The following is a 25,597-nucleotide window of genomic DNA, read 5'->3' on the forward strand; positions in this document are numbered from 1 at the left end:
AAAATCGACCCCACCTCCCTGGCTTGCACTGACAGTGGAGCTCCGCTCGACTGAACACTCAAAAGGACAACTGGGGCCCTTTGACAGAGTCCATTCAGCACTCAACAAACTGCACACTTCCCCATATTTAGTACTTTACCAGACAGTATCATTTTAGCAGACATGCAACCTGGAAATCTTGTTTTCCCAGGTTGGTCTTATTCGTGCTGCAGAAGGAAATCCATCATGTTGACTCCTTGTTTTCATTCCGGCTATTTTATTAGGCTGTAAAGTTTCACATTCTTACTTTTGCAGGGCTTGGATGCTTCATCTATTCATGTGCCCTCTGACTCACGGGCATATTTATTTATCAGACAAATTTGCAATATGAAGGAAGCGAACAAAAAAAACTAAAAGCATGTTGTTCTGTTTTTTTATTTCTAAAAAAACAAATAATAATAAAGTCAATATATAATTACAAAGATGCATATATTCTGCAGACAACTACATCATTAATTAGTACCAGATTATTCAGATATACTCTAGTCAATGTACACATTTAGAGAAAAATGAGCAGATTCAAGCGTACACAAAATGAGCAGACTCAAGCACACACATTATACAATGTATATTGACAGTTGTGTGGCAGTACCTCCACAACGTGTCTTTCGCTTAATTTGGCTTGTAAGACCATTGTAATTCAGAACAGAGCCTCACCACTCTCTGCATTGCTTTGGTGTGTGAGGATGTTCTTCTGTCTGTCAGCAGAGAGTTGGTGACACAGTCAGAAATATCCTTCTAAGCTCCGCTAATAACATTCGCGAATGGAATGGGCCGTCCTTCGGGTGCAATGAAAACTCTGTAATGTGCTGTTTTTGGCTGACGTCTGGGCTGATGCACGCTGAGAGACAGATGCAGGCAAGCGTACGTAAACAAGCTTCTGAGTTACTCGGAGGGAAACACGTGAATGTTGACAACAGAAGTGAAGCCCACATTGTTCACTGGCTTAACTTTTCAAAAAGGGTTACCTTCATTGAGAGGTATGTATTCATACATCATTCTGTTGTATGAATGTATGGCAGGGTGTATGCATGCATACGTGTGCGTGTGTGCGCCTCAGTCTAATGTATTCGTACATTGTTAACACATTGAATGGTTCTATAAGGCTCCTGCTACCACTAAGTACAATAACATTGAGCTAAATTACTTTCCATATTTACATCTTCTATACTCCATCTTCACTGTTCTAGGCTGCGCAGTTTTAAAATTCCGGTGGTCTCCACCAAATCTGGAATCTTCTACAGTGAATAAAAACTAGCGTGCAACCTATATATTGCATCATTTTCAAACAACGCTCAACAGTCTGCTTGCAGGGTAGACAGTATTTCACACATGTGAGAGCTCTTGTGGAGGCTAGGTGGAGGGATGGTGATGGAGGATGCCTGGAGGAAGACTTGAAGGAACTCCTGCCTGTCTTTGCCTCTACGCGCTCTCTTTTTCTCATTGGTGCCTCTCATTCCTTTCTTCTTCTGTGGTGTGTATTTTCCTTCTGACTTTGTCTGCCCCTTCGTCCTTCACTTTCTCTCTTTGTATTATAACAGTGATTTCTCCCCTAACCAGATCTGATTACACTCAGCCCCCTCTTGTGATAACCTTTTACTTCAAATCGACCCAACCTCCTGACCTACCCTGCTTTCGGCTCCTATTTGGATCTACTGTTGTGATTAAAATGCTTCCTGGCAGCTAGAGCTTGCTGAGCAAAGTGTCTTTTTTTTTCTTCTTCTTCACCGCGCCATGCTATATAGCAATTCAGCATTTCTCTACCATGTTCCCATCTCCTCTTCCCACTCATTTCCTTATTTCCCCTCTCCTATTGTCTTTTAGCTTTTATTCACTTTGCTCATCGTGTGTTTATTGTTTCATTCTCTAACTTGTGCACCTTTTTTTGGCTCTATATCTTTTCATTCTCCAGCATCTCCAGGCTGGTTTATTAACTGCATAACTAACACTTCAATGAATTATGGTAATACACAGTTTGTAGCTGGATAAGGGCAATCAGTGTTACGGCTGTAAACCTGTCAAACAATCAGAGATATTAAATCTCTGAGTGATTAGATAGTCGTTTGGAGCGGGGCACTTCAGCTGAGTTAGGAGTGAGTGCAGGCAGCCTAATTCAAGTGTATAAAGCAGGTGAGACGAACACACACATCCACACACACTCGAACCTACACTCACTTATGCACAGCATTGCAGGTACATACATAAGCAAAAGAGACACTTACAGTTCATACATACACATGGGCATGCAATTTCAGGCATGCTCTTTGGCCTGCAGCAGCGCTCAGGTTGAGTCCTTCTCCTTCAACGGATTAGCAATATGCCAAGGTCACACACACACACACAGATACACACACACACACACATGCAGATGCATACAGACGCAAACACCCAGAGACACACACATTTCAAATGATGGCAATTTGTTCTGCCACCTTCCACTGAGACATGTGCGTGCATAGCAATCAGGAGTCCAGACACTCGGGGAGACGGCAACCCAGACGTTCCTTGTGTCAACTGGAAAATATCTGTTAGTAAATTTCTTCTGTTTTGTTTGCAAATGCAAATGTCTCAGCTGCATGAATGTAGATTCCCCTTCAATCATGGATGAATTAGACCAAGGAAAACAAGACTCAACAGGGATTTCTTGTGTTAGATTTTAAGCATTGATTAAAACCAAAGTCTTCTACACTCATTTAGGATTAAACCTGCATGTTTGCTTCCAACCATATAGGCATAGAAGGCGGAAAACAATTGCAGTATGTTAGCCAAAATCTCTGATAAACTCCAAATTTCCCCCCAAAAAGGCAATCTTAACAACATTTGGCCTTGTTATGTTTGGCTTGAAATGACATGCTTCACAGTTTCAGAAATTCATATGCAAATCAGAAGTGATTTGCCAAAAGATCCAAGCTTTCTCCCTTCTCACTCACCCCGTCACTTTGTCAAACGCCATAGGTGTTTTTCTCGGGATGACATCATCAAGAGAGTCTTGGTTTCTGGCACTGAGAGAGATCTCATGATGCTCACAAACACTGAATAAACATTTTCATAGTGAGAACCCTTGGTGCGTGTGTGTGGATGTGTGGTTATGATGTCTCACCACTGAGCTTTTTCCCAGATGTCAAAGACTGCGACAGCAAACTCCTAAGTGTTAAAGCGGTAAGCCAGAGGGTTGATTTAACCACACAAAACTCAAGTCACTTTCCAAACTCCAAGCTTAGTGAATTATAGAGTTGCTAAGAATACTCCCTAACAGTTCAATGATAATGAGTTTGGGTTAAGGAACTAAATACAATAGAGTTAATAAGCAGTAAGTACAAAGACAAATTCAACTAACGCACCACCAGAGTTGAGATACTCGATAAAGGCTCCATGTCAAAAATATATTTTCAGATGAAACATTTATTTGAGTAAATTCATAAATGTCTGCTTTTGCTGTCGCACAAATTCCTTTTCACGTCAATGTAATGTTGGCACTTTATTGAGACTCACAACTTATAGTCAAAGACAAGAACAGTCCGCGGTGACACGTAAAATGGTCTACACTCTCAGCATTTACTTTTTCATTGAAATATGTCCAGTTTTGAAAACATAATTTGTTTTCTCTGAGGAGCTCAACAGTTTCCTCCGTTTCATTTGTTGTGCTTCAGAGTGCCAGTGCCATGTCAGCAAAATAGAGTTGTGTACTCGTTCAGAACTTGACTGCAGATGGAAATACCTCGTCTGATGTCTCGGGCTGATCACAGGTTGGGAAGTGTTGAAATGACAGGGTGGAGAGTCCTGTGAGGAAAGTGGAAAGAGACTCTCTAAAGTCACTTAGAGAAAATGACTCCCTATATAACCACACTGAAAATGACTGTGACACTCACACAACACAGAATACCTTCAGTTCTGCATTTGTTTTATGTTTTGTTTATTTGTGGCCAAAGATTGAAGAAGTACTTGACTATAAACTGCTACATCTACAGCTCTAACCAAGTACTAAATGCCTTATGAATTCAGGACATATTGTCATAAAAATCCATTATTTTGCATCATAATGTCCATATCAATAAATGTATTACGAAACCTTTTAGATGAACACAACATGTATGGTTATCAAGCTTAACATGATTTGCGACACATGACGTGTATTCAGTTACTTTGGCGCAACGCATTTTCCTCATTACTATACGGCATGAACTCCTTCATTGTTACACTTTAATACAAATGAATTCAGTTCCAATTCTTTTCTCCTAAAGTTTATTAAACATAACCTTCTGTGCTCTATTGCTTACTTTCCATTGCACGCCATGGTATGGGGAATTGGATGTCCAAATGATCCTCCCTGTGACTTAAGGAGAGCACTTTGCTCGCTTTTTTCCTTCCCAAGAATCTCACATTGCTCTTTATTGCTTGAGCAGCTCCACCAGGGGAAACCGTTATGATTTGGCACGGTTGCATGCAGGCAGAGGCACCCATTTTGGATAATTGCTCTGAAATGTGCTTATGTAGAGGTGCCTGCGGCAACAAACCCACCACAAACATAATAACAGTTTTGGTTTAGCAGTGGAAGAAGTTTTCGAGGTAGAAGGAGAGGGAGTGAAAAGAGGAGGCTGAGAGAGAGAGAGAGGAAAAAGAGGAGTAAGATGAAAGGTCATCCTCTGAATAGATGCTTACGCTGCTTTATTGTGTACACGGCATACAACAGGGTCCACTCTGAAGAATATTCGACAAGGTTGCCCTCTGTATTTTTCAACCCCGTTGTGGTTCTAAGTTGTGCAGTGAATGTATCTTTGCTTTTGTTATATTTATGAAGCTGAAGTGAAGTGGGGTCAGTGAATTGATAGGACACAGCTGTCCTTCCTCCCCCTGTGCACACATTTCCCTCGGGCACGTATTTGCACACACGCACCGAAACGCACACCTTCCATTGAGGTGAATTCGTGGTCCCCTGGTGCCGTGCACACAATGTCACATTCCCTCATTCTCTAAAACATGCACGTGCTCATCACCACCAAACACGACTAAAGGTTTGCCAGTCATGGCCCGCTAGCGTATAGCACTATTTGGGGATGTGTGTGAGTGTGTGCGTGTGTGTGTGTGTGTGTGTTGCCTGTTCATCCCTTGAGCAGTTTCCCTTAATCTCCTTTAATTTCATTCTCAATCTTTATGGAAATCAACTCTCACAACCAGCTCCTCATTTCAGCATCTCCCTTCCTAATTAAGACCAGGAAATTGTTCCTGGAATTGGCTGGCATGAGAGAAGCGTGTCTTACCCCTCAATCACTTCCTCACTCGGCGGTGTTGTTGTTTGTTCTCTCGGTGCGTTTACGTGTGTGCGGGTCTGTGTTTGTGGTTGTTCTGCCGCGCCCGCTTGTTAGTCTCCATCTCCTGTGTGTATTGTCCTCACTGTGACAGTATCTCACCGTCCCTGACGCTCTCTCTTTGTCGTTCGGGATCAGCCGGTGTACGCGTGTGTCTGCGCGCTGTGTGGGAAGCCATGTGCTGGATTTAGGGCTAAAGCTTTGGGTGATTACTCCCATAATGAACCATCATGCTCTGTTCAGGCTGTCATCCCCCACAGGGATCGACTGCATTATGAAGTTATCATTCAGACGCAGCGATACTCCGTGTCCTCACTTAACTTAACCAAGAGAGCTCGCCACACGACATCTGATGATGATGAGATTTAGATCTATGAAATGAAACCTTGTCACTCAGGTGCTAAGTTGTTCTGGAGAATATGTGAAATGTTAGGGGTGAATCTGTAGAAAGCAGATGGCATTATAACCTCCAGAGCCTTGTTCTCACGTACAGATTAATATTTCATTTGAACTCGAGTGAGAATATTTGACATATTCAGAGATAAACTACTTTGTTTGAGGTGAATTTGTATGCCCTCATATTTCCACATCTCTTTGTATCGCCTCACATCGAAAGTCTAGCATGTATTACATGTCTGATGTGTGCCTGCACAGGTCAGAAGAAGGCCATATAATGCTGGTTATGTTCAATGTATGAGCTCACATGATTAACTTCTGTCACCAAGTCACTCGTCTTGTTGACGTGCATTTCAAAGCTCTGTTCATTGAGCCTGACACACGTCGGCACCCTTCAGTTAACAGCTAAAACACACGGTGACAGTATGAGTTGTCTTTCCTTAAAACGGATATTTCTCCTCAGAGGTTTCTGCGCAAAATGATACTCAACTTAATTTAAAGCCTGACATTCAAATAGCTAATTCTTCAGCATCAAAATCAAGTGGAGCTACAAACTTGAGCTCTCAGTGTGAGTACATTTCACGCCACCAGCGCTCGGTAATTCATCAATTCACCACAGTCCCTTGTGCTTCCCCAGTCTTTGAGTCCGTTTGTGTGAATGGGGGAGAGAGTGATTCAGGATTAAACATTCAAACAGTTAAGTAGAACTCAATATGAACCTTCAAAGTTCTTATATTTTTGTAAGAAGAGGCAGAATTGATCTCTCTCCTTGTCTTTGTAGGATTGCGATCATAAAGGAGATTGATGGCCTGGAGGTTTGTGTGGATTGGGGGTTAGTTTTGGGAGAGATGAGACAGATAAATATAAATGATACGAGGTGGACACTCCGACATGAGCTTCTATTGAGTGGTTTGATATAGAGGTGTTGGGCATGAACACATCTTTAGGAAAAGAGCAAACAGGTGGTTTTGGTATTAAAAAAGAGTGAGGTGGTCCTGCTGTGTGCTGCCAACTTCTCTTACTCCTTTCTCGCTCTGCCTCTCATCTTTCAACCCCCTCCACCTGCTGCCCCCCCCTCGCCCCTCCCCCATTTTACCCCCATTTGTCTTCTCTTTCACTTTGCCTTAATGTCTGAGAGCCGCTGTGAGGTGACTGTCCTGATGAAATACCAAGAGAGGGACTGTGAGTCAACCAGTTCAGCATAAAAGAAATGTTCTAGCTAGTGTGTGTTTGTGTCTGTGTGTGTCCACAAATGGGGTACCACTGCTGATGGATAAGGTGATTAAGTGTACACCTGGGAACTAGGAGAGGAAAAGGACACAATGATAACACACACACACACACACACACGCTGTGTCCTCCTATGGAGGTGGTTCGTATGGTTTTCAAAACTAAAGGACAGCGAGAGAGGATTTGTCTTCCCCAGCTGCCGCCATCCTTTACAAACTAACAAAGTGACTCTCAAACTCTTCAAAGTGAAAGTTTGTAGTTACTGCTGGTGATGCTGCCGTATCAACACACCTCTGGATATCACTTTGAAACACGCAACACCGCGTTTCTGCAGACACAGCACGTAACCACGCATTCATTATGTGAAACGCCATCATCCCGTTCCACGCGTCGTTCGCCCATGCACAGACATGCGTGTCAAATACTCACGTCCATGCCCACGTGTGCACGAATCAACATGGTTACACATTTTAATGGATAAGATGTTTTGCAGATCTTTTCATCCGGATCATGTAGCGATCATAAACCTTTGAGTCCCCTCCATATGGTTTCTTTTAGAAAACCATCACACAGCATCGTCAATAAAGTCACCTGCTAAGTCTCATAACATTGCCACCCTCTCAGGTTACCATTTGTTTTACAGCCTTTTTATACGGCAGGCTAACTATTGTAATGTGTGTGCAGCCCAGCTGCCACTATGGGGATGTATGCATGCAGTATGCTGCATGGCAGCAGACTATAGGTGAAAGACAATGTGATGAGTGAATGGCATTGCAGCGCCTGGCGAAGTTCATTAAGAAGTGTTGTGAAATAAATGTACCCGAAAAGACAATGGGACGCAATATAAGAAGCTAAAGTGTCCTCTTTTGACCTCTCACAATGAATTAAATTCACTCTTTTGTGTACAACAAGCACGGTCTCAGTGAAAAATGTATTCAGAATAAAGATCCGTGAAACAAAACTGTCCATCCACCCACAAGAGTTTTTTTTTTTTAATGTGTTTTCACTCACGTCCTTCAACGCCTTCACTCCATCCTCTTTTCTTTTGTCTTTCTGTCAGTCTTATTTAAATGTCTGGTTTATTGTCTTAGAGTCTGCATTTTTTTTTCCCCCCGCAAAATGAAAACAGCTGAGCCCTCTCTGAAACGTTCTGCTGAAGAAATGGCAGCGCATTCCACGCTGCTTTGTAATGCTGTCATTTATCGCAGCATGTGGACCATTAGTGTGAATCATTTATTGTCTTTGGCCTGCTTGAGATCCCCACACTCCAGCATGTCTTTGTGGAATGACAGCAGGGTTCAAATATTGTGCGTGGTTATTGGGGGTGAACATGCAACAAAGCAGCCTGTGTTTAGTGTGTAAAGCAGCTAAAGCACTTATATCATGATCAGCTGTGTGTGTGTGTGTGTGTGTGTGTGTGTGTAGAAACTTAACATGCAGAGGTTGTATATCTGTGTGTGCACGTGAGTTTGTGTGTAAACCCCTGTGAGCATTAGTTGCCTCTAGGAATATACAGCTAAGTGTTTTTCCTTGTTGTGTACATTTATAAAGTGACAGGAGAGTGGGAGAAGTCAACATATGCATGGCTGACTTCAACCACCAACTCCATAATTACCGTGTCATTGTTGCCGTGGAAAATGAGGTAATGAGCCCGCTTTACGATGACACGGCAGCATCTCCTAAACGGGCTCCCTGACTGCTGAATCACAGGATGCTTCTGCAAAATGGCCTCCCACACAAATCCGCTTTCCATTGGAGATTTTTTTCTTCACTGTCCTGATCTGTGAGCTTTTTCACTGTCTGCTTAAGCAACATATCCGCTTCTGTATCATAACCATATCACTTAAATGAAATCAATATGTTGTCCAGTCTCATTATGCAGTAATCCGGACATCAACTCTCTGGCTCGCCTATTAACCGGTTCTACAGCAGTCATTAAGTTCCCTGTCTCTATGTGTCTCTTTCCGCAGACTTGAAGAAGTCCTTCGAACAGGAACCGCTGGGAAAGGAAGTCTCTCTGGAGCAGGAAGTGCTGTTACAGTGTCGCCCTCCGGAGGGCATACCATCTGCTGAGGTAGGTGCAGCGTTATTGTTAACCTCCATTAGAGGTGAATGTGAAGCAGGATGTCTGGTTAAGAGACAGGATTTATAGAAAAGAATGAGAGAGTGAGAGGGCATGTCAGAATGAAGACAACAGAGGACGTGAAAAGAGGATAAAAAAAAGAAAAAAAGACAGCAACAGCTATTGGGAGTTGTCAAGTCATTGAATCATCTAACTGTGATTGACGGACAGCAGAACATTGATGGGTGCATGCTCTCTTTCACAGTCAGTGGTTGAAGGGTGCGCTGAATAAACATTGACTTTTTAATTATGTACACACAACAACTGCAAATACCCGATCCAACAGGAAGTAGTCCGACATGTCCATTGGTTAACTATGCAACTGATACAAACCATGGCATAATGACAGGTAAAACAAAAAGTTAGACATAATACATTTCACATTTGTCTTGATTTTAAACATCCCTACAACATGTTTTCAGAACAATATCACATTGCATTTGTTACGGTGGAAAATCAGGGGAGCAGCCCGCATCCTCTTTTGAGTGACAGTTGCTTGAAAGCTCTGCTGCAACGAGGTAACACTCATCCAAAGTTTAAACTTAGACTTAAATATCCCCAGAGAGCCAATTTGAGTTGCTGCACAACTATCTCAGAGAGAGGAATTCAGGCTAAACCTCCTCAGTCTCTCTCGCCGTACCTGAGCTTTGCAGGAAATAATGAGGATAATTAACGGAAGTGGATTGCCTGCTTTTCTTCAAAAGGACTGGGAAGTACTATCAAGTACCATTTCATTAGCACGGATGCACATGTTGGTGAAAAGTGAACAGAGTTAAATACACTTGCAGTAAAGGGGAAACGGCACAACTGGTTAAGTTCACCTTGAGGGAAGCTACGCTCGGGGGCTAGTAAAATCACTTCATCATTATTTTGGTCATTTAAGAAGGGTCCTTTAGCTCAGGAACACTTTAAAAGCCAAAGCCGCCTTCTTGAGGTCAGAGGTTTCCAGCAATGCCGATGATTAGAACTGGTGTGGATTTCACGTTTAAACACATGAACACAAATTCACAACCCTCCCCCCCACCCCCTTAATGGAAGAGAATATTGTGCATCTGCTGCTCCTACATTGTCAGCACATCAACATTTTATTCACTCATCGAACGTGTCGTGCAGTGAACATCCACTTTGGGGAAGCCACACGTGTCACTTCCACTCCCCGAGGGCCTTAACTACAGTGAAGAACCTCATTCGCAATTCAGATTGTTTTTTACTTTCCTGGTTTCATCTGGCTGCGTTCCCTCCTGAATGGATAAAAAGACATAATTTCATTTAGTTGGTCGCTGGGGAAGAGCAGCGCGGCACTTGGAAAGGGCTGCGCTGCCGGATAAGGAGTCTTTGAATCAGGTTGTCGCTCCTCAGGGTTTGATAGTCGTTTTCAATTGAGTCTAAGTACACAGCTCCCCTGAGAGAGAGAGAGAGAGAGAGAGAGAGAGAGAGAGAGAGAGAGAGAGAGAGAGGGGTGGGGAGAAGCTGACATAGAGGGGGCTCGGGGAGGCACTCAGACAGACCGATGTACAAAGTGAGGGGGAGTGTGTCGGGTGAAAGTGTGAGGTAAAGGTGGGCCTGAAAAATAATTGGACGGAAGGTTTTGGAATAAGGAAATGTGATCTTTTCCGAAATGTGATCTTTTCCTGTCCTTCACACTTCTCGGAATCTCTGAGGTTAATCTTGCATTATACATACGTTGATCATATGACTTGGAGGATGTTTTTCACGCTTTTTGTCTCTGACTTTCTAACACACAACCACACTCACGCTCACAACTCCCGCGCCTTCATCTTGAGATACATCACAGAGCCAATGACTCATTACTACTGCTGCCTTATCTGCCTCCTTTATTTTTGACACCTGTTTGAACACAATACATTCATGCACACACACACACACCTAAACACACAACACTAAGAGCTATTTTTCTATTGTGTTCAATGTTCTACCTTTTCCATTCCTTTCTCCTGTTATAATAGGATCTCAGTGCAAATGGATTGGTCTGTCTGCCCCGCAGTACATCTTTGTCCAAGATGATTAGAAGGATTTAGGTTTAAAACCTGCTGATGACCTCAGGTTGTAGCTTTGACTTTCTTCTTTTTTTTGTAATCTCTTCTGACTTTCTATTCCTCTTTGCTCTTATCATGTCCACTTTGTCTTTCTCATTTTCTATGTCCTTAACTTCCTTCCTCTATTTCCTTTTTCTCTAACTCGCTCCACCACACACACACACACACACACACACACACACACACACACACACACACACACACACACAGGGGTTGCAGGGACAGCCATCTTTTTGTATTTGACTGACAGCTCTGGTGTCCTGTGACCTCTCTAAAAGTGTTCTAATATTAGCGGCTGCGGTTGCCGTGTCGACCAGTTGACGAGTGTTGTAAAGTTGTCAATGTGATGGGGTTGTTGCCCTGATACGTGATACCCACACCGTAATGCCCAGCTGGCATCACGTGGCTGTCAACATGCCACACCAAAGCATTGACTCCTTAAATACACACACACACACACACGCACACACACACACACACACACAGTCACACACATTAAAGCATGACAAGAGGTATACTAAGGGACAGATTAGCCAGGGATCATTTTAACTGCTGCACAACTGTTAGCCTTGAGAGGTCAGGGTCAAACCAATCCAAGATTGCAAAGAAAATGACTACACACCAACTAATGCACCATCATTTCCTTTTCACTTTCCTCCGACAGTACTGCTCTTGTCATCAGTACGTCTCCTCTATGTTTTTTTCCCCCGCTCTCTTTCAATCTAAAGCTCTTGAGAGACACAATTTGAGGCATTGTGAAATCCTTGAGAAACATCTAAATCTCTTTAGACTGTGATAGAAAGCCTTTAAAAGCTGATGGAAAGCTATTGGATTCAGCGGGGAGGGTTCGGCAGTTCAACAGGAGAGGCTTTATGGATACAGAGGGTGAAGTAAGAGAACTTGAAAAGTACAGCACAATGTTCACTTTCGATGAAAAGTTTTTATTAAATGTTATTCTTTTAAATATTCATCTCAAACTTCTCTGCTCCGCGCTAGTCCAAACTTAGTTCCGAGCAGCACTGTAAAGTTTTGATCCGAGTAAGAGTCAACTTGTATATGTTTTCCCACAAATATTGTGAGGTTCGTCAGGACACTGAGGCTGCAAAAGTATGCAGCAGCCCGACAGCAAGAATACATTTTTTAACTTGAAACCCAACGGGTGGGAGTGACCCCACAGGCCAGGCAAAGCCAGACGTAGACTCCACATAGCAGGTGGGGTTATGTATGTGTGTGTGTGTGTGTGTGCGTGTGTGTGTGTGTGTGTGTGTGTGTGTGTGTGTGAGAGAGAGAGACTGAAAGTGTATATGTGAATACTTGTGTGTGTCTGCCTGTCTGCGTCTGTCTCTGCATGTGAGTGATTACCCCAGCTGCAGTGAAATAAACACATCAGTGTGTGGTGACAGGAACTCCACGTGTCTACCTCTAACACACACACACACACACACACACAAAGTCAGACAGTAACTGGATATGTGTCTGGTGCCGGGTCAAGTTTCTGTCATATTCTTAACTACTCAATCCACACTTTAAAGTTATCCACTTATAACGGCTTATGACTAACCTATGCATTATCGAGTTTAATCTTCCACTTCAGTAGATACATTCTGAGTAAAGTCATTTTTTGATGAGAGGTTTTTTAATAGTTGTAACTATATATACATCAGAATGAACTTCAAGTAACATTTCACTGACATGTGCACCCAGGTGGCATTGGGAGATTGTCCTTGGGATTTAGATTCAAGCTCCAAGCTCCACATCCAGCAGCATCCAGCCCTGTTGGTCTCGCTTAAGCGTCCTTTCGCGAGACTCACATCCAGCTGCCAGCTCCAAGGTTGCTTTTATGTAGCCGATCACAGCCAGCAACCGAAAAGTTTTTACTTTAGGCAAGTGCTCATACATCATATAACCAGGAACTAGCTGGGACATTCATAGTGTTCAAATGTGTGTTTGAATCAAGGAGGCACAGCCACACCTCACACACACACACTAACCCACACACACACACACACACACACACACACACACACACACACACACACACACACACACACACACATGTGGCCTCCCTCGCAGAGACTATCAATGTCATTTTTTGTGAATGACTTTTTGTGTCAACCAGTGTGGAATAAGTCCAGACACATTCATGTGTGTGTGTGTGTGTGTCTGTGTGTGTGTGTGTGTGTGTGTGTGTGTGTGTGTGTGTGTGTGTGCGTGTGCACGTGTGTGTGTGTGTGTGTGTGTCTGTGTGCTTGAATTACTTTTGTGATGCAAATCATAACAGACTTTTCTGTCAGAAGGCATCAGTGGAGCAGTTTGGCTAAAACGCTAATGGCTACCTCACTCAGCTTCAGTACACTGTACTCAAACGCAGTGCATTTCAGTCCCTGAAGTCACAATTGTTAATGTGTCATATGATGACGTTTACGACCAGAGTCTATCTGGAGGTTAAAGCATCGATGGTGGCGGAGTGCTTTAAATGGACAGTGAAGGTGACAGTGTGAATTAAACTGTCTCACAAATAAGACATGCTCTCCTCCTGCGCCAGAGATGGAAGCAGATCTATTGAATTCCTTCACATTTAAACCACTTTCAGATCTCACTGGAACTCAATGTTCCTCTCGGCCTCTCCGACTAATGCTTTAAATGCTGCAAGATGAATTATATGCAAGTTCTGAATACATCCAAAAGGCATATTTCCCCAGAACATACCAATTCTCCCATCAAAAGCGCCGTAAACAGATTTAAAGGTGAAACACACATTTTATCCAGCGAAGAAACGCTCGCAGAATGGCCATTTTATTTATTGTTTCACTTCTGAATAAATACAATTGAATAAACCTGAAGGGAGAGGAATGATCGATAGATGTCATTTGTTATATTAAATGAAGCACTGGATCTTCCCTTAGCTTTGCAAAATGTTGTGGCCAACACAACAGAATAATGAAAGTCCTTTTATCCCAGCAGTCTTCTAGAGAAACGTGTGTGTGTGTGCGTGCGTTTGTGTGTGTGTTTCTGTGCTCAAAAACAATTTATGTAATGCCTCTTCCCCGATAGATCCTTACCTTAATCCTCTTTGAGCTAGCATAGTAAGCCCCAAGCTCATCTCCCATCACATTTTACCTTGATCCTCAACCTCTGTCAGAAATCATCACCGTAATCCACAGATTAGTCAGCAATCTCCTTTTTCTTTTTTTTTTTTTTTTACCGAATGTGAATTATTTAAATGGTGTTAAGTTTATTGAAAATGCTGTTGGGACGGTCTATAACGGCAGAGTAATTTACAAATGGGACAGATGAGGAAGAGTGACGCAAAGGTATTGTGGTTGGTTGTTGGCGTTGTCGAGAGGGATTGTGACCATTATCTAATGATCACATTAATCGCCATGCACATGAACTCCTTTACTCCTGGTGTAGTCTTTCATAACCACTTTGTATCTTCAGAAAGATAGTCACACTTGCATCCACACCTATGAACGTGGTACATCTGGTGTGAGCTGCGCTGTCGGGACCCTCGAAAGGCCTTTCATCCGGCGATGAGCCGTGTCAGTCGGTCCAGACAGCAGCAGACTGCAGAGCTGCTTTGGAAATGTGTGTTGTTTTTTTTTGCCTGTTGCAGAATCTCAGCATCAGCTATCGAATGTCCTCACTGTTACATTGACTAATCGCTCGGTATTTTCTTACAGTTAAAAATAAATTGTGTTTCCTGTTGTTTTCTCAGGACAAATTGTATCACACTTTCTTTTTTTCTATTTTTACAAAACCCCCTAACCCAGACATGTATCTTGGCTTTCTCTCAGGCCATTTTTATAACAACCACAATCAAAAAAGGGAAGCTGCTCATTACATTTAGTTGCCCTGGGTTTTGTCTCATAACTGCCGTTATTTTCCTCCATCTTCACAGAATACAGGAAGCGTGTGGGCCAGTGATCCTATGCAGACGTAGTTCTCTGTGGTCTGAGGGCTGTAGAGGACTGAGTGGATGCTTGACTCAGAAGTACAAGAGGAGGAGATAATGAAGGCGTTTGCGTAGATCCCCTCTGCACCCTCTTAATTAGAAGAAACTATACTCTTTTCTCTTTCATTACCCATTCAAAGGCCTTGGCAACACCATAGGATGGTCCACCGTTGTAATTAACCCTGTTTTAATGTCTTTCTGGCCGTGACATGGAAAGGGTATTAAATGTGCTGGTGTCGAAACGCTGACCCGTCCCTCTTTTTTTGTTGTTGTAATTAATGCTTATCTGTTGACTGTTTTCACAGTTAAATCAAACCTTCGCCAACTTTCCCGCCTCGGCCGTAGCCATATCTCCATTTCCGTTGCCGTCTTTGGACATTTTTCTCCCACTGTTCTGTGGGCTCCTGCCTCTTTTTCAGCTTTGTCTCTCTCGCTGTGTCGCTGTGGCCGTCTCTCACGCCCCTCTCCGTCTTGACACAGTTCTGAGACAAAGCTTCGGATTGATGGCGACATGACAGTGGAGAGTGTACGGCGTTGTCGGGCGGCGAGGCCGCGCTGCCCTCGGCAGTCCTGACAGTGTTGTCACGGATGAATGAACACACTGTTTTGACACTGGGTGCGACAGTGTCAAATAACAAAACTCTGTTCTCATCTGTCAAGTTGTATGAATTGTTGGGTCTTTCAAGAGCGACAAAAAGACTTGGGAATTTTGTAAAGTCGTGGTCACGACCCTGAAAGCCCGTTGTGCATATATTATTATTTTAATACAGCCAACGTTTTAGTTACAGATTCATCAAATAATTTAACACCTAAAAATGGTTTTACTGCGAACAGAAATTGAGAGATAATTTTATACACTAAACTACTCGAGCAATTGGCACAGTAAATTCTTCATTTAAAAAGTTTAATAAGCCAGGGCTTTAAATAATTGCTACCAATTAATTGCTTTTCACTCACATCACTATTCAGTTAGTCTTCAGCGAGTTACTAAAGGAGGTCATTGTCGGAACATTTCATATTTTCATAAATGTGACTGTGTTGATAACAGAACATTATCAGATGATGACAGTGTGGCACGGAAAATATGTTTATAATAATATGTGATCATAGGATATTTTACTGCCATATCACAGTCCTCCAATTAACACGATGCAAAATGTGTTTGGTGGTGTGAAATCAAGTATGACTACCATTTTGCTGAGCTGTATTCGCCACGACACTGCTTACCAACTGAAACATTGGATTATCAAACGCTGCCAAGAAGATCTTGGCGCTATAGATGCTTGGCTGATTTCAGAAGCATAATTCTTTCATAGGTGAATGGCTCTAGTCTTAAGTGTGACCTTGCAGAGGCCGATGTACGGCACTTAGAGATAAGATGCTCATTTAGCTCTTTCAGGAACCATAAAGAGATGCCGCTCATGATGGGACATGCATTATTTTTTGTCAGTCGAAATTGTAAAATCCATGCCGCAGTTTCTTGCTCAGTAATGCAAACTTGTATCAAAGATATTGACCAACGCAGGTTCATGATTCTGCTGAAAAAGGTGTTTTTGTAATGGCTGAACACATTTAGCTTCATAGCGTACTGTAAACATTGCTATCATCAACTCAGTAACCAAAAAGAACAACTCTGACTTAAGGTTAGACTCCTAACATTCTTAGTTAAGGTTTTGGTTTTGGGAAAAGCCATTGTCATGATAAAAAAAATGAAAAAGACCAACATTAATTGTGTCCAAAGCATTTAACAGCCACTCATCACCCCGGCCTCTGCACCCTCACCCCACATAGGACTCTGAATATCCTGCATTTGCATTTTAATTTAGAAATCGATGTGTGTACCAGTCTGAATGTAATTGAAATAGGCTGTGTTCTACATGAACACGATGCTGTTTGTACCATGATAATACTTCATTGTACAACCTTCAACAAAATGCAACACTAAACAACAGGGAGGTCTCCCATAGTTCAGCTGACCCGGCTAATAAAGCAAAGCTGATTTTGTTATTGGGCGGTTTAATAACACTGGAGAGCTGGAGAGTCAATTAAAAAGGATTAGCATGCCCCCAATCAGCTCACAGCCTCTTCATGCTTTAATAATTATGGAGTGTCATCAGCACATACACTCTGCACAGTGAACCAGCTTTGACAGACATGCACACACACACACACCCACACAGCCAGGCACACACGCACTCACACACACACACACACACACACAGCCAGGCACACACGCACTCACACACACACACACACCCACACAGCCAGGCACACACGCACTCACACACACACACACACACACACACAGACGCACACCCACACATACACAACTGTGTGTGTTCACAAAGTACTGAAATGGTTTTAGCTTCCCACTAATAACACAGATATGATGTATACTTTACATGTATTCATGCCCAAACGCAAATTATTGTGTATATTTAACAGGCTTTATTTTAATACATTTTTTATTAGAGCATGTTGGAAAATAGTTTCTTTTTTCAATCAGAATGATGACAAGTTCATACATCCCTTTATTATATTGAGGAATATGTTATAGTCTATTTGCGAGACCCTAATTAAACTATTGTGATTTCTAGCATGGACCCTGATAGTAAGGTCCGGCACAGGGTGAGGTTGAATATGATAAACACAGGTTATGATTTGTAGCTCTTGAATCCTACATTGAACATAAATTCTTTAGTTATACATTTCCCACCCACAGCAGTTGGCAACGCTAAGTCTGAACTTGATGGCGAGGGACCGAGTACATCTTTGCTGATGTGTAAAACGACTGGGAGGGACATTCCTCTTTGTCCTACTGAGTGAGAAACAAAAAAGGAAACTCAAATATGACTTATCCTGATCAAAAAGCAGACGCTCCTTGTATGAAATCCCTTACATCCATCTCCGAATTCATTTATGTGATGCCTTTCGACAGGCTTTTTTAAATTTCTAAATCAGAATGGTTCTTGTACTGTAATGAACATACAAACAACATAAATGCCTGCCTCGATCATCTTTGGATGAAGCAAACTTAGTTGTAGGGACCTATATAACAGGGAAAAAAGTTCATGTGACTTTCTCTTGTTCTCCTTGATGTTATTTTAATCGTGCATGAACTTAATGTTGCAACCATTTAAGTGTCATTTTAAAATGATTTCTCAAAGAAACAAAACAAAAACGTAGGTATATGGTGCAACTTGCCAGGAAAGCATTCATTGGAAAATGAGTCCAGACATCCTAAGATGTGGCGTTTGTTTTTAGGTTATCATGTTGAAACACTTAAATGATCTGCAGCAGTTTTGTGTCCTGTGTTTTTTTTTTAGCGAACTCCCCCATTGCTCACACGTCATCCCCACTGTTACTGTCTTCCTTATATCTCTCTCCTCGTTCCTCTCTCTGTCCTCGCTCCGCCCCTCCCCCTTCTCCGTCTGCTGTTGTCGCCATTAGTGATGTTAAAGTACTTAGTGAACGAGAGGGTTCAGCGGAAAAAATACATCACTCTCCGGAGAAATAAAGAAAGCAACGGAGACGCGGATACCGAGGGCTTCAACACTTTTACCGCAGTGACCCGTAACCCTTCGCGGGGCTGCGCTGTAATTTAACAAGCCGTCAATCATTTCAACACCGGCTCACAGCAATCATGGAAGTCAGTTTGGCAACACTGGTTTTAAAGTCCGAAGGAAACTCCACAGTCTCTCCCCCAAAGGAGGCTGGCTGTGTCTGCTTAAGTTCAGGCATTCAAGCTTATCGTTTTTTGTTGTTGTGCAGGTGAAATGATACATTTTCTCTCCATTCGAATACTTGATGGGAATGTGAATTGGAATCCATGAATCTGCGAAGAATTATTCACTATGCTTGAACAGAAAAATGATGTAGATGATGTGAATTTGACAGTTAAGTGCGTCAGTATTCTCACAGTTATCATCACTATGTTTGACAAGATCAAATATTGCCTTGTGCTTGCATATGCTGTACTCAAACAGAGAAGAGGACAGGGTTAATCTTTTAATTTCTGAACTCTCACTTCTTATATCACAATTAGAAAGTGTTTCCCTTTTGAACTTTTCCCTCGTGATATTTGAGGTGTTGATTCTGATTCTAGCTGTTACTAGGTCAGCATCTGTGTGAGGAGACGTTTCCCCGACGTGTCTGAGCTGTTGAGTGGATTTGGATGTTTTTCTACTTGCCTCTTCTTCTAATGATTGGAGCCCGGGGTCTCATTTTAACTTTCCATCCCCTAACTCTCACTCACCCCAAACTGTCATCTCAGTTGGTGTTGTTGTTGTTGTTGTTTTCTCCCGTCAGCATGCACAGCTTCCATCACAGTCCTCATGCATTTATATCCTTAGTCTGAGTGATTTTCTAATTACTCCGTCTGTTTGTTCATTTATTTGCTGTTCATTCCAGTCATCTGGGTTTTATTTTCTTATTTTTTCTGAATATGAGTTTTTTCTTCTTCTCAGAATTAGTAAGCAATTATAAGGAAATACATTATGTTTTACCATACTTCTTTTTGCAAATAAATGAATAATTTGCGGACGCCTTCCTCTTGTCTTCAAGTATTATTGACCAGCGCAGCCTTCAAATGCTGATACAAACTATATACGTAAGACAGACATAAGTAAGAAAAAATGTCAAATTTTACACGAACAATTTAATGAAGTGGTTCATGAAATTGAGAAAATGACCATGTCTCATGTCTCAGAGGAAACTGCTTTATTACTAGACACCTTTATTTGAGTCCCTACGCCCTCTTGCTTTCCCATGGGGCTAGTGAAATATTGGACTGGTAATTGCAGCATTTTATTTTAGAATACATGCCATGTTTTTAGCTAATCCTGAAATTATCTTTCCTGGCCTGCCTTGTTTGTTTTAATGGTTAGTGTTCACTCAACTTTTACCTGAAGTGATTATCATTTTTCATGCCCTGGAAATAAATGTATTGCAAAGCAACTTCAATCAAAATGTTGCTTTCTGCCTGAATTTCATTAAATTATAATTATTATATATATATATATATATATATATATATATATATATATATATATATATATATATATATATATATATATATATATATATATATAGCATGGCCTCATTGACTGCTTTGCATTGAAAAGCCTAAAACTTTGCGGTCCGTCACTTATATGCCCTCTTCCATTGTTTTTCTAACTTCAATGTCACTGCCCTTCTCCTCTGCCTCATTCACTTTCTGCACTTTTCCCATTTGCTCACCAACCCCCTGCACCATGTCTCAAAAGTGCAGCCCTTCTATCAATCCTCCAAAGTGGTAGTCCATCGCTGTAACGTCGCGTCTTTGATGCTTGAGATATGACGTGTGTTCGAGTTGTTGGTGGGTTTGATTTTTATTTTTTTACACACTGACACACCTCCATTTTTTTCCCTAATGTTCTCTCCCTTTTCCTTCCCTCTCTCCCCAGCATTCCTCACACGCCTCAAGTGTTAGGCCAAATAGATTTCTCCAGTATATCCTCTCACCTTCTCTCCACTCCCTTTTCTATCCATTCAGCACTCTCCATCCAGTTCTGCTGCCCCTCCCTCTATCTTTCTTTCCCTAATTGTGACATAGCATACAAATTCCATATCGCTCTTCCTCTCCCTCATACTCCCTCACCTCCTCATTACCTTTTCATTTGTACCTGTTTATTCCGTTGCACACTCTCTCTCCCCCCTCCCTGCAGGCTCCCTCTCTCACTTCCTCTTCCTATTTGTTGATCTTGTCGGGTTAGTCTTAATGGATCACCCACAGATATCTGCTCCTCGCCTGCACTCCCTGTTTCCACATCCTCCTCCACCGTAATCACTGCCTCCCTAACTCTCGATCTTTCTCTCGCTCCTTCACCATTGCCGTTGAAATACCTTTTCTCTATCCCACCCTCTCTTGAGGTTTTCCCCCATCCATCTTTCGCTCTCCCTTTCTCTCTCTCCACTCTTGAATGTCGACATGAGAGGGTGACTGTAATAGATCACGGTGAAGCATCTGCACCTGTGTTAAATCTCAGAGGTAACGCCGGGTGTGTGTGCGAGTGTGTGTGTGTGTGTGTGTGTGTCTGTGTGTGCGTGTGCAAACGCGTGAGCGTGTGTCCGTCCGTGCATGTGTGCACCCTAGAGAAGTCATTGCAAGCTTTCTGTTCAGCACATCTGTGACCTCCTTTAGTGCTGAGCAACTTCCTTGTTTTACCGCTTCTTTCATTTCCTCTCCTCTCCTTCATTTTACATGTTTCTATTTGTTCTCGCATTTCTTCGTTCACCCTTTCCTTTATATTATTTACAAGCTTAGATTGTACTGAGGGAGCAACTTTGTGGCTTTATTTTAGCTCTCAGGACATACTGTCGCTACATATTATTTTATGGGCTGAGTCTTGCAAAACAAAAGCTTAAAAGCACAAGTCACAGCTGAGTAGAATATTACTCGCGTATCATACGTGTGTGCCATGCATCATTTAGTTGAAGTGTACTAAGGTGCAGCAGAGTAGTAGGTTATTAATAGACCTCTGTAGGCCTGTCCCAGTCCAACTTGGTGTCCTCCTGTGTCCCAGTTCTGTCTGTGTGGGACACTTTGAAGAGCGCCCCGCTCTTCCTCAGCTCGGCTGCACATTGGGGATTATGTATATGATATACATACTTCATCCTCGATGCCCAACTACATATTAATTCCTAGTGGTATGGGAGTTTTCCACGAAAACATTTTGAATCCTAGTTCCTCGAACAAACAGGACCTCTGAGATTTCTCTGCTCTTGGCCACATATAAGTTTTAAATAGATTATACAGTGTAGTATATATGTCCCCCCTCTTTTTTATTGTGCAAGAGTATGCAATAATATATTTCTGGCATATTAACATTTGTACAGAAAAAAAAACATAAATCATTAGCCTAAAATACTGCATTGCCGAATATGGAACTATGTTCTGGTAAAATCTATAACATGACCTTTAGACTAACCATGTTTCTCTGTCTTTCTTTGGCAGTTTGTTGCCTTCATGTTACAACACATATGTTATAATAACTAAGACAAAATGTGTTCTTAGTTGATTTATTGAACATCAATACAATACAAACTCTGAAAAAGCTGAAACACACAACTTTTAGATGTCTTTTAGAAGATCCGTGTCGGATGATTGTCGACCGTGACCCAGTTATGTCCATGTGGTTAATTAGGTCTTTATGTCACTCGCCCGGATCTAGTTAATTAAGCTGTCAGAGCCTCTGAAATCCCATGTTGGCATACCCGCATAAAGGCACAGACACACTGACATCCATACACACATGGACGCTCTACCCACTTACATCCGCTCTATATGCGCGCACATCCACGGTGACCTGACGTTAACCTGCACAATCTGCTCGGTCTGCACGGTCCTGGCATGTATTTCATTGTACTGGGGTTGGTGGCTTTAGTTCCCCACAGTAGCAGCGGACAGCAGGATTGTCCTAATCACCTCCCAAGTGTAGTGAGGATGCAGACAGAAACACCAGGACATATGGCCAATTAAGACAGAGATGTGAAATGGTCCGGCTATACTGCAGGAGGATGAACATCACACTTAACACAATCAATGCAATTGAGTGGAAAGGTTACTGTTCCTGACTGCTGCATCGACATCGACACTGATCTGAAATATAGCATTGAAACGAATACATTTTTGGGTTATGTATTGTATTTCAATGTTACGTCTCTTCTGTCTGTCTAACCAGTTCATCCTATGTTCTTCTGCGCATCCGTATCTTTGATGAATAGTTCCTTTTTGTTGGTCCGTATTATGTGTTTATGTCTGACTCCTATGTCTTCGAAGGCCTCTTGTCCGCATTGCTTGCTCCTGGGATATATTCCTAAATCCAACTTTTAAGCAAGTAACAGTTCGTTGATGGAAGTCCCAGTGGAGACAATTTGTCCCTGCCTCTTTATGTTAGATGTTCATACTTAGTCCCTAAACACCTACGGTATACTTCTCTAAATGATAACACCCTTAAAAATACATTTGAAGTTGGGAACATGCTGCATTTAAGTAATTTTGGAGTACATAGAACAATAGAGCATTGAGCATATTCGGTGTATGTTACCAACTGCAAGGTGCTAAACTCGTTGGCAAAAGCACAAAGGAAGATTTAGTTGGGTTCAGAGTAAGGGATGACTAACAGGAAAGATGAAGAGTGTGTTACTGTTGAGGTGGGAGTGAGGTGTAGCCCTTGACGCGAAGAGGACATCTCGTCCAGAGGTTTTGTTGGCAGCACAACATACCCATTTGTATTTGTTACAATGCTACAAATTGGCGGGTATAGAGATGGCAAGAGAATAGTCACCGTGTGGAGGAAGCACAATGAACACAGCCACGCACACAACGCATATCTGCACTAGTTTTCCCATATGCATGGTTCTACTTTTGCCCTTGCAAATTACAGTACTTCAGTGGTAATGTTTTGAAGCATCCCTAATGTAACTGGTTGTTTCCTTCATTCTGTATAACAGGCTGTGTTGTGAACACAGATGTGTGAAAAGACTGTTTTTTGCACCACATCAATCAAGTAGGAACATAAAGGGAAAGTTGGTAAGGCATTTTCTTGTCTGAGCAGGCTTTATGTAAGATAGCAAAGGTCATATTATTGTGTATACAGATAGAACAATATCTGAATTGTCTTGAACAAACTCATTGGGAGTTAGCTGCCACGTGTTCCCACGTTAAGGATACAGCAGCAGGGTTCAACTCCATATGCAAAGTAACACTTCCTGGTCCGTCATAGTTTAATTTGATGCATTTCGAGTCAGATTTCAATTGAAGTGCTCCATTTATTTGATGCTGAGGGAAGCAATATGAGACATAATGGCGTTTTTTTCACACAATGACGGTTACTCTACTGTAATTGTTTGAAACAACAAAGTCCTTTTGTTCATCTCATCTCAATGAGTTAATTGTTTTATCCAATCCATACAAACTCACACACACACACACACACCCACACACACAGACACACACACACACACAGTCTTCACCATATTCATGTGCTCTGTTGGATTAAATTTCTATTAGCTTTCCTCGATTGAGTCTGGAGATTGTTGATTAGCCAGTAATGGCCTTTGTTACTGCACTAATGAATAGCGTGATTACTATTTTACTTAGCTACACATCAGGAGGTGGGTGATGTGTGTGTGTGTGGGTGTGTGTGTGTGTGTGTGTGTGTGTGTGTGTGTGTGTGTGTGTGTGTGTGTGTGTGTGTGTGTGTGTGTGTGTGTGTGTGTGGCATTTGTTGGTATTATCCTCTGATGAACACACACAGACAGTTATAGCCAATTGTCTGGGTTTGTGTCAAGAAAGCTGATGGCAGCAGAAGAGAAAGATAAACGGTGTGCTCTGCCAACACACATCTCTCTTCCTACCCCTCTTCTCTTGCTCTCTTTCTGTCTGTCTATCCCTCTCAATATGTTCTCTCCCACCTGCTCTCGGTTTCTCCAGCCTGCTGCCACTCCACTATTGTCTTTTTCCTGCATCCTCTTCCACGTGTTTGTCTTCCTCTGACCCTCTCTCGTCTGTCTCATTTGTTTCTCGCCTTGCTGCTTTCATGTCCTCCTTTTCTCCTTTGTTGTTTATCGCTGTCCGGGGTTATTTTCTGCTGACTGGACTGACCGGGCTCTTGAGAACTAGCTTGGCATATTGCATGTTGTGTCTGTGCGCGGGGCTTTGCTAACATGTCTGTGTGAGCACACGTGCATATGCGAGAGTTTGATAATGGAAACGAGCATGCCAATTACGACGGTGGCTTTCTAGATGCTGGTCAGAGCCAATAATAATGAGTGGGGCACATCTGGCAGTGTGCTTGTGTGTGTTACTGAGTGTGTTTGCTGGTAGATGGGGTGTGCGGTGTGTAGGTTGCTATGATTGGCAGAGGGAATATGCTTCTCCAAAGTTACACATAAAAGTCTATGCAAACGTACGCAAAGTAGTTCTCGCAGAGGCTGGCAGACAACCTGATATGCACATCTTCCAAATGTCAACGTAGCACCGTGCCAAGAAAGTCAATTGTTTTATTCAGCTCATGTCGGGAGGCAGGTTTGAATTGGATATGACAAAAAAGTAAATGTCTTAAGAATGGTTCATATAGGTATAAAATGCAAACTTGTCAGAGTGAATATTGGCCTAAGGCAGCCGTCAAAATATATTCAGCTTTCATGTTGGACTCTCAGTGCGAGGTTAACATTGCCTTCTATATGGTGTATATTTATACAACCCACTGGCGAATAAAGGATGACTTGTGTATCCGGATAGGCTCTCAAAGAACTTGTTTAAAGTTTGAGAAAAATCCTTGTCAAATATTGAAAAATAAAATACAACCTGAATGTTCACTTAATGTATTTTAACCAAAATCATAATCTTTCCCAGACACAGACCAAATTGCTTGTGTTGACTAAAGTCCTGCACTTTGTGCATGCAGTACGAAAACACAGCACTTGAAATGAGCCACTGGAAGTATTC

The 25,597-nt window shown here is 42.2% G+C and overlaps 1 protein-coding gene across 2 annotated transcripts in view; it reads left to right on the forward strand.

Moving 5' to 3' along the window:
- unc5ca (unc-5 netrin receptor Ca) overlaps window positions 1-25,597 on the forward strand; it is a 170,751-nt gene that overhangs the window by 100,044 nt on the left and 45,110 nt on the right. For both annotated transcript variants that reach the window (XM_068604871.1, XM_068604873.1), the window contains exon 4: window positions 8,942-9,045. In XM_068604871.1, coding sequence (XP_068460972.1) covers window positions 8,942-9,045 — 104 coding nt within the window. The remainder of the gene's footprint in view (window positions 1-8,941; window positions 9,046-25,597) is intronic.

This window comes from Clinocottus analis, unplaced genomic scaffold (genome assembly GCF_023055335.1).
Source record: "Clinocottus analis isolate CAN_PGR_092001 unplaced genomic scaffold, fCliAna1.0.p SCAF_7, whole genome shotgun sequence".
Classification (NCBI taxonomy): Eukaryota; Metazoa; Chordata; class Actinopteri; order Perciformes; family Cottidae; genus Clinocottus; species Clinocottus analis.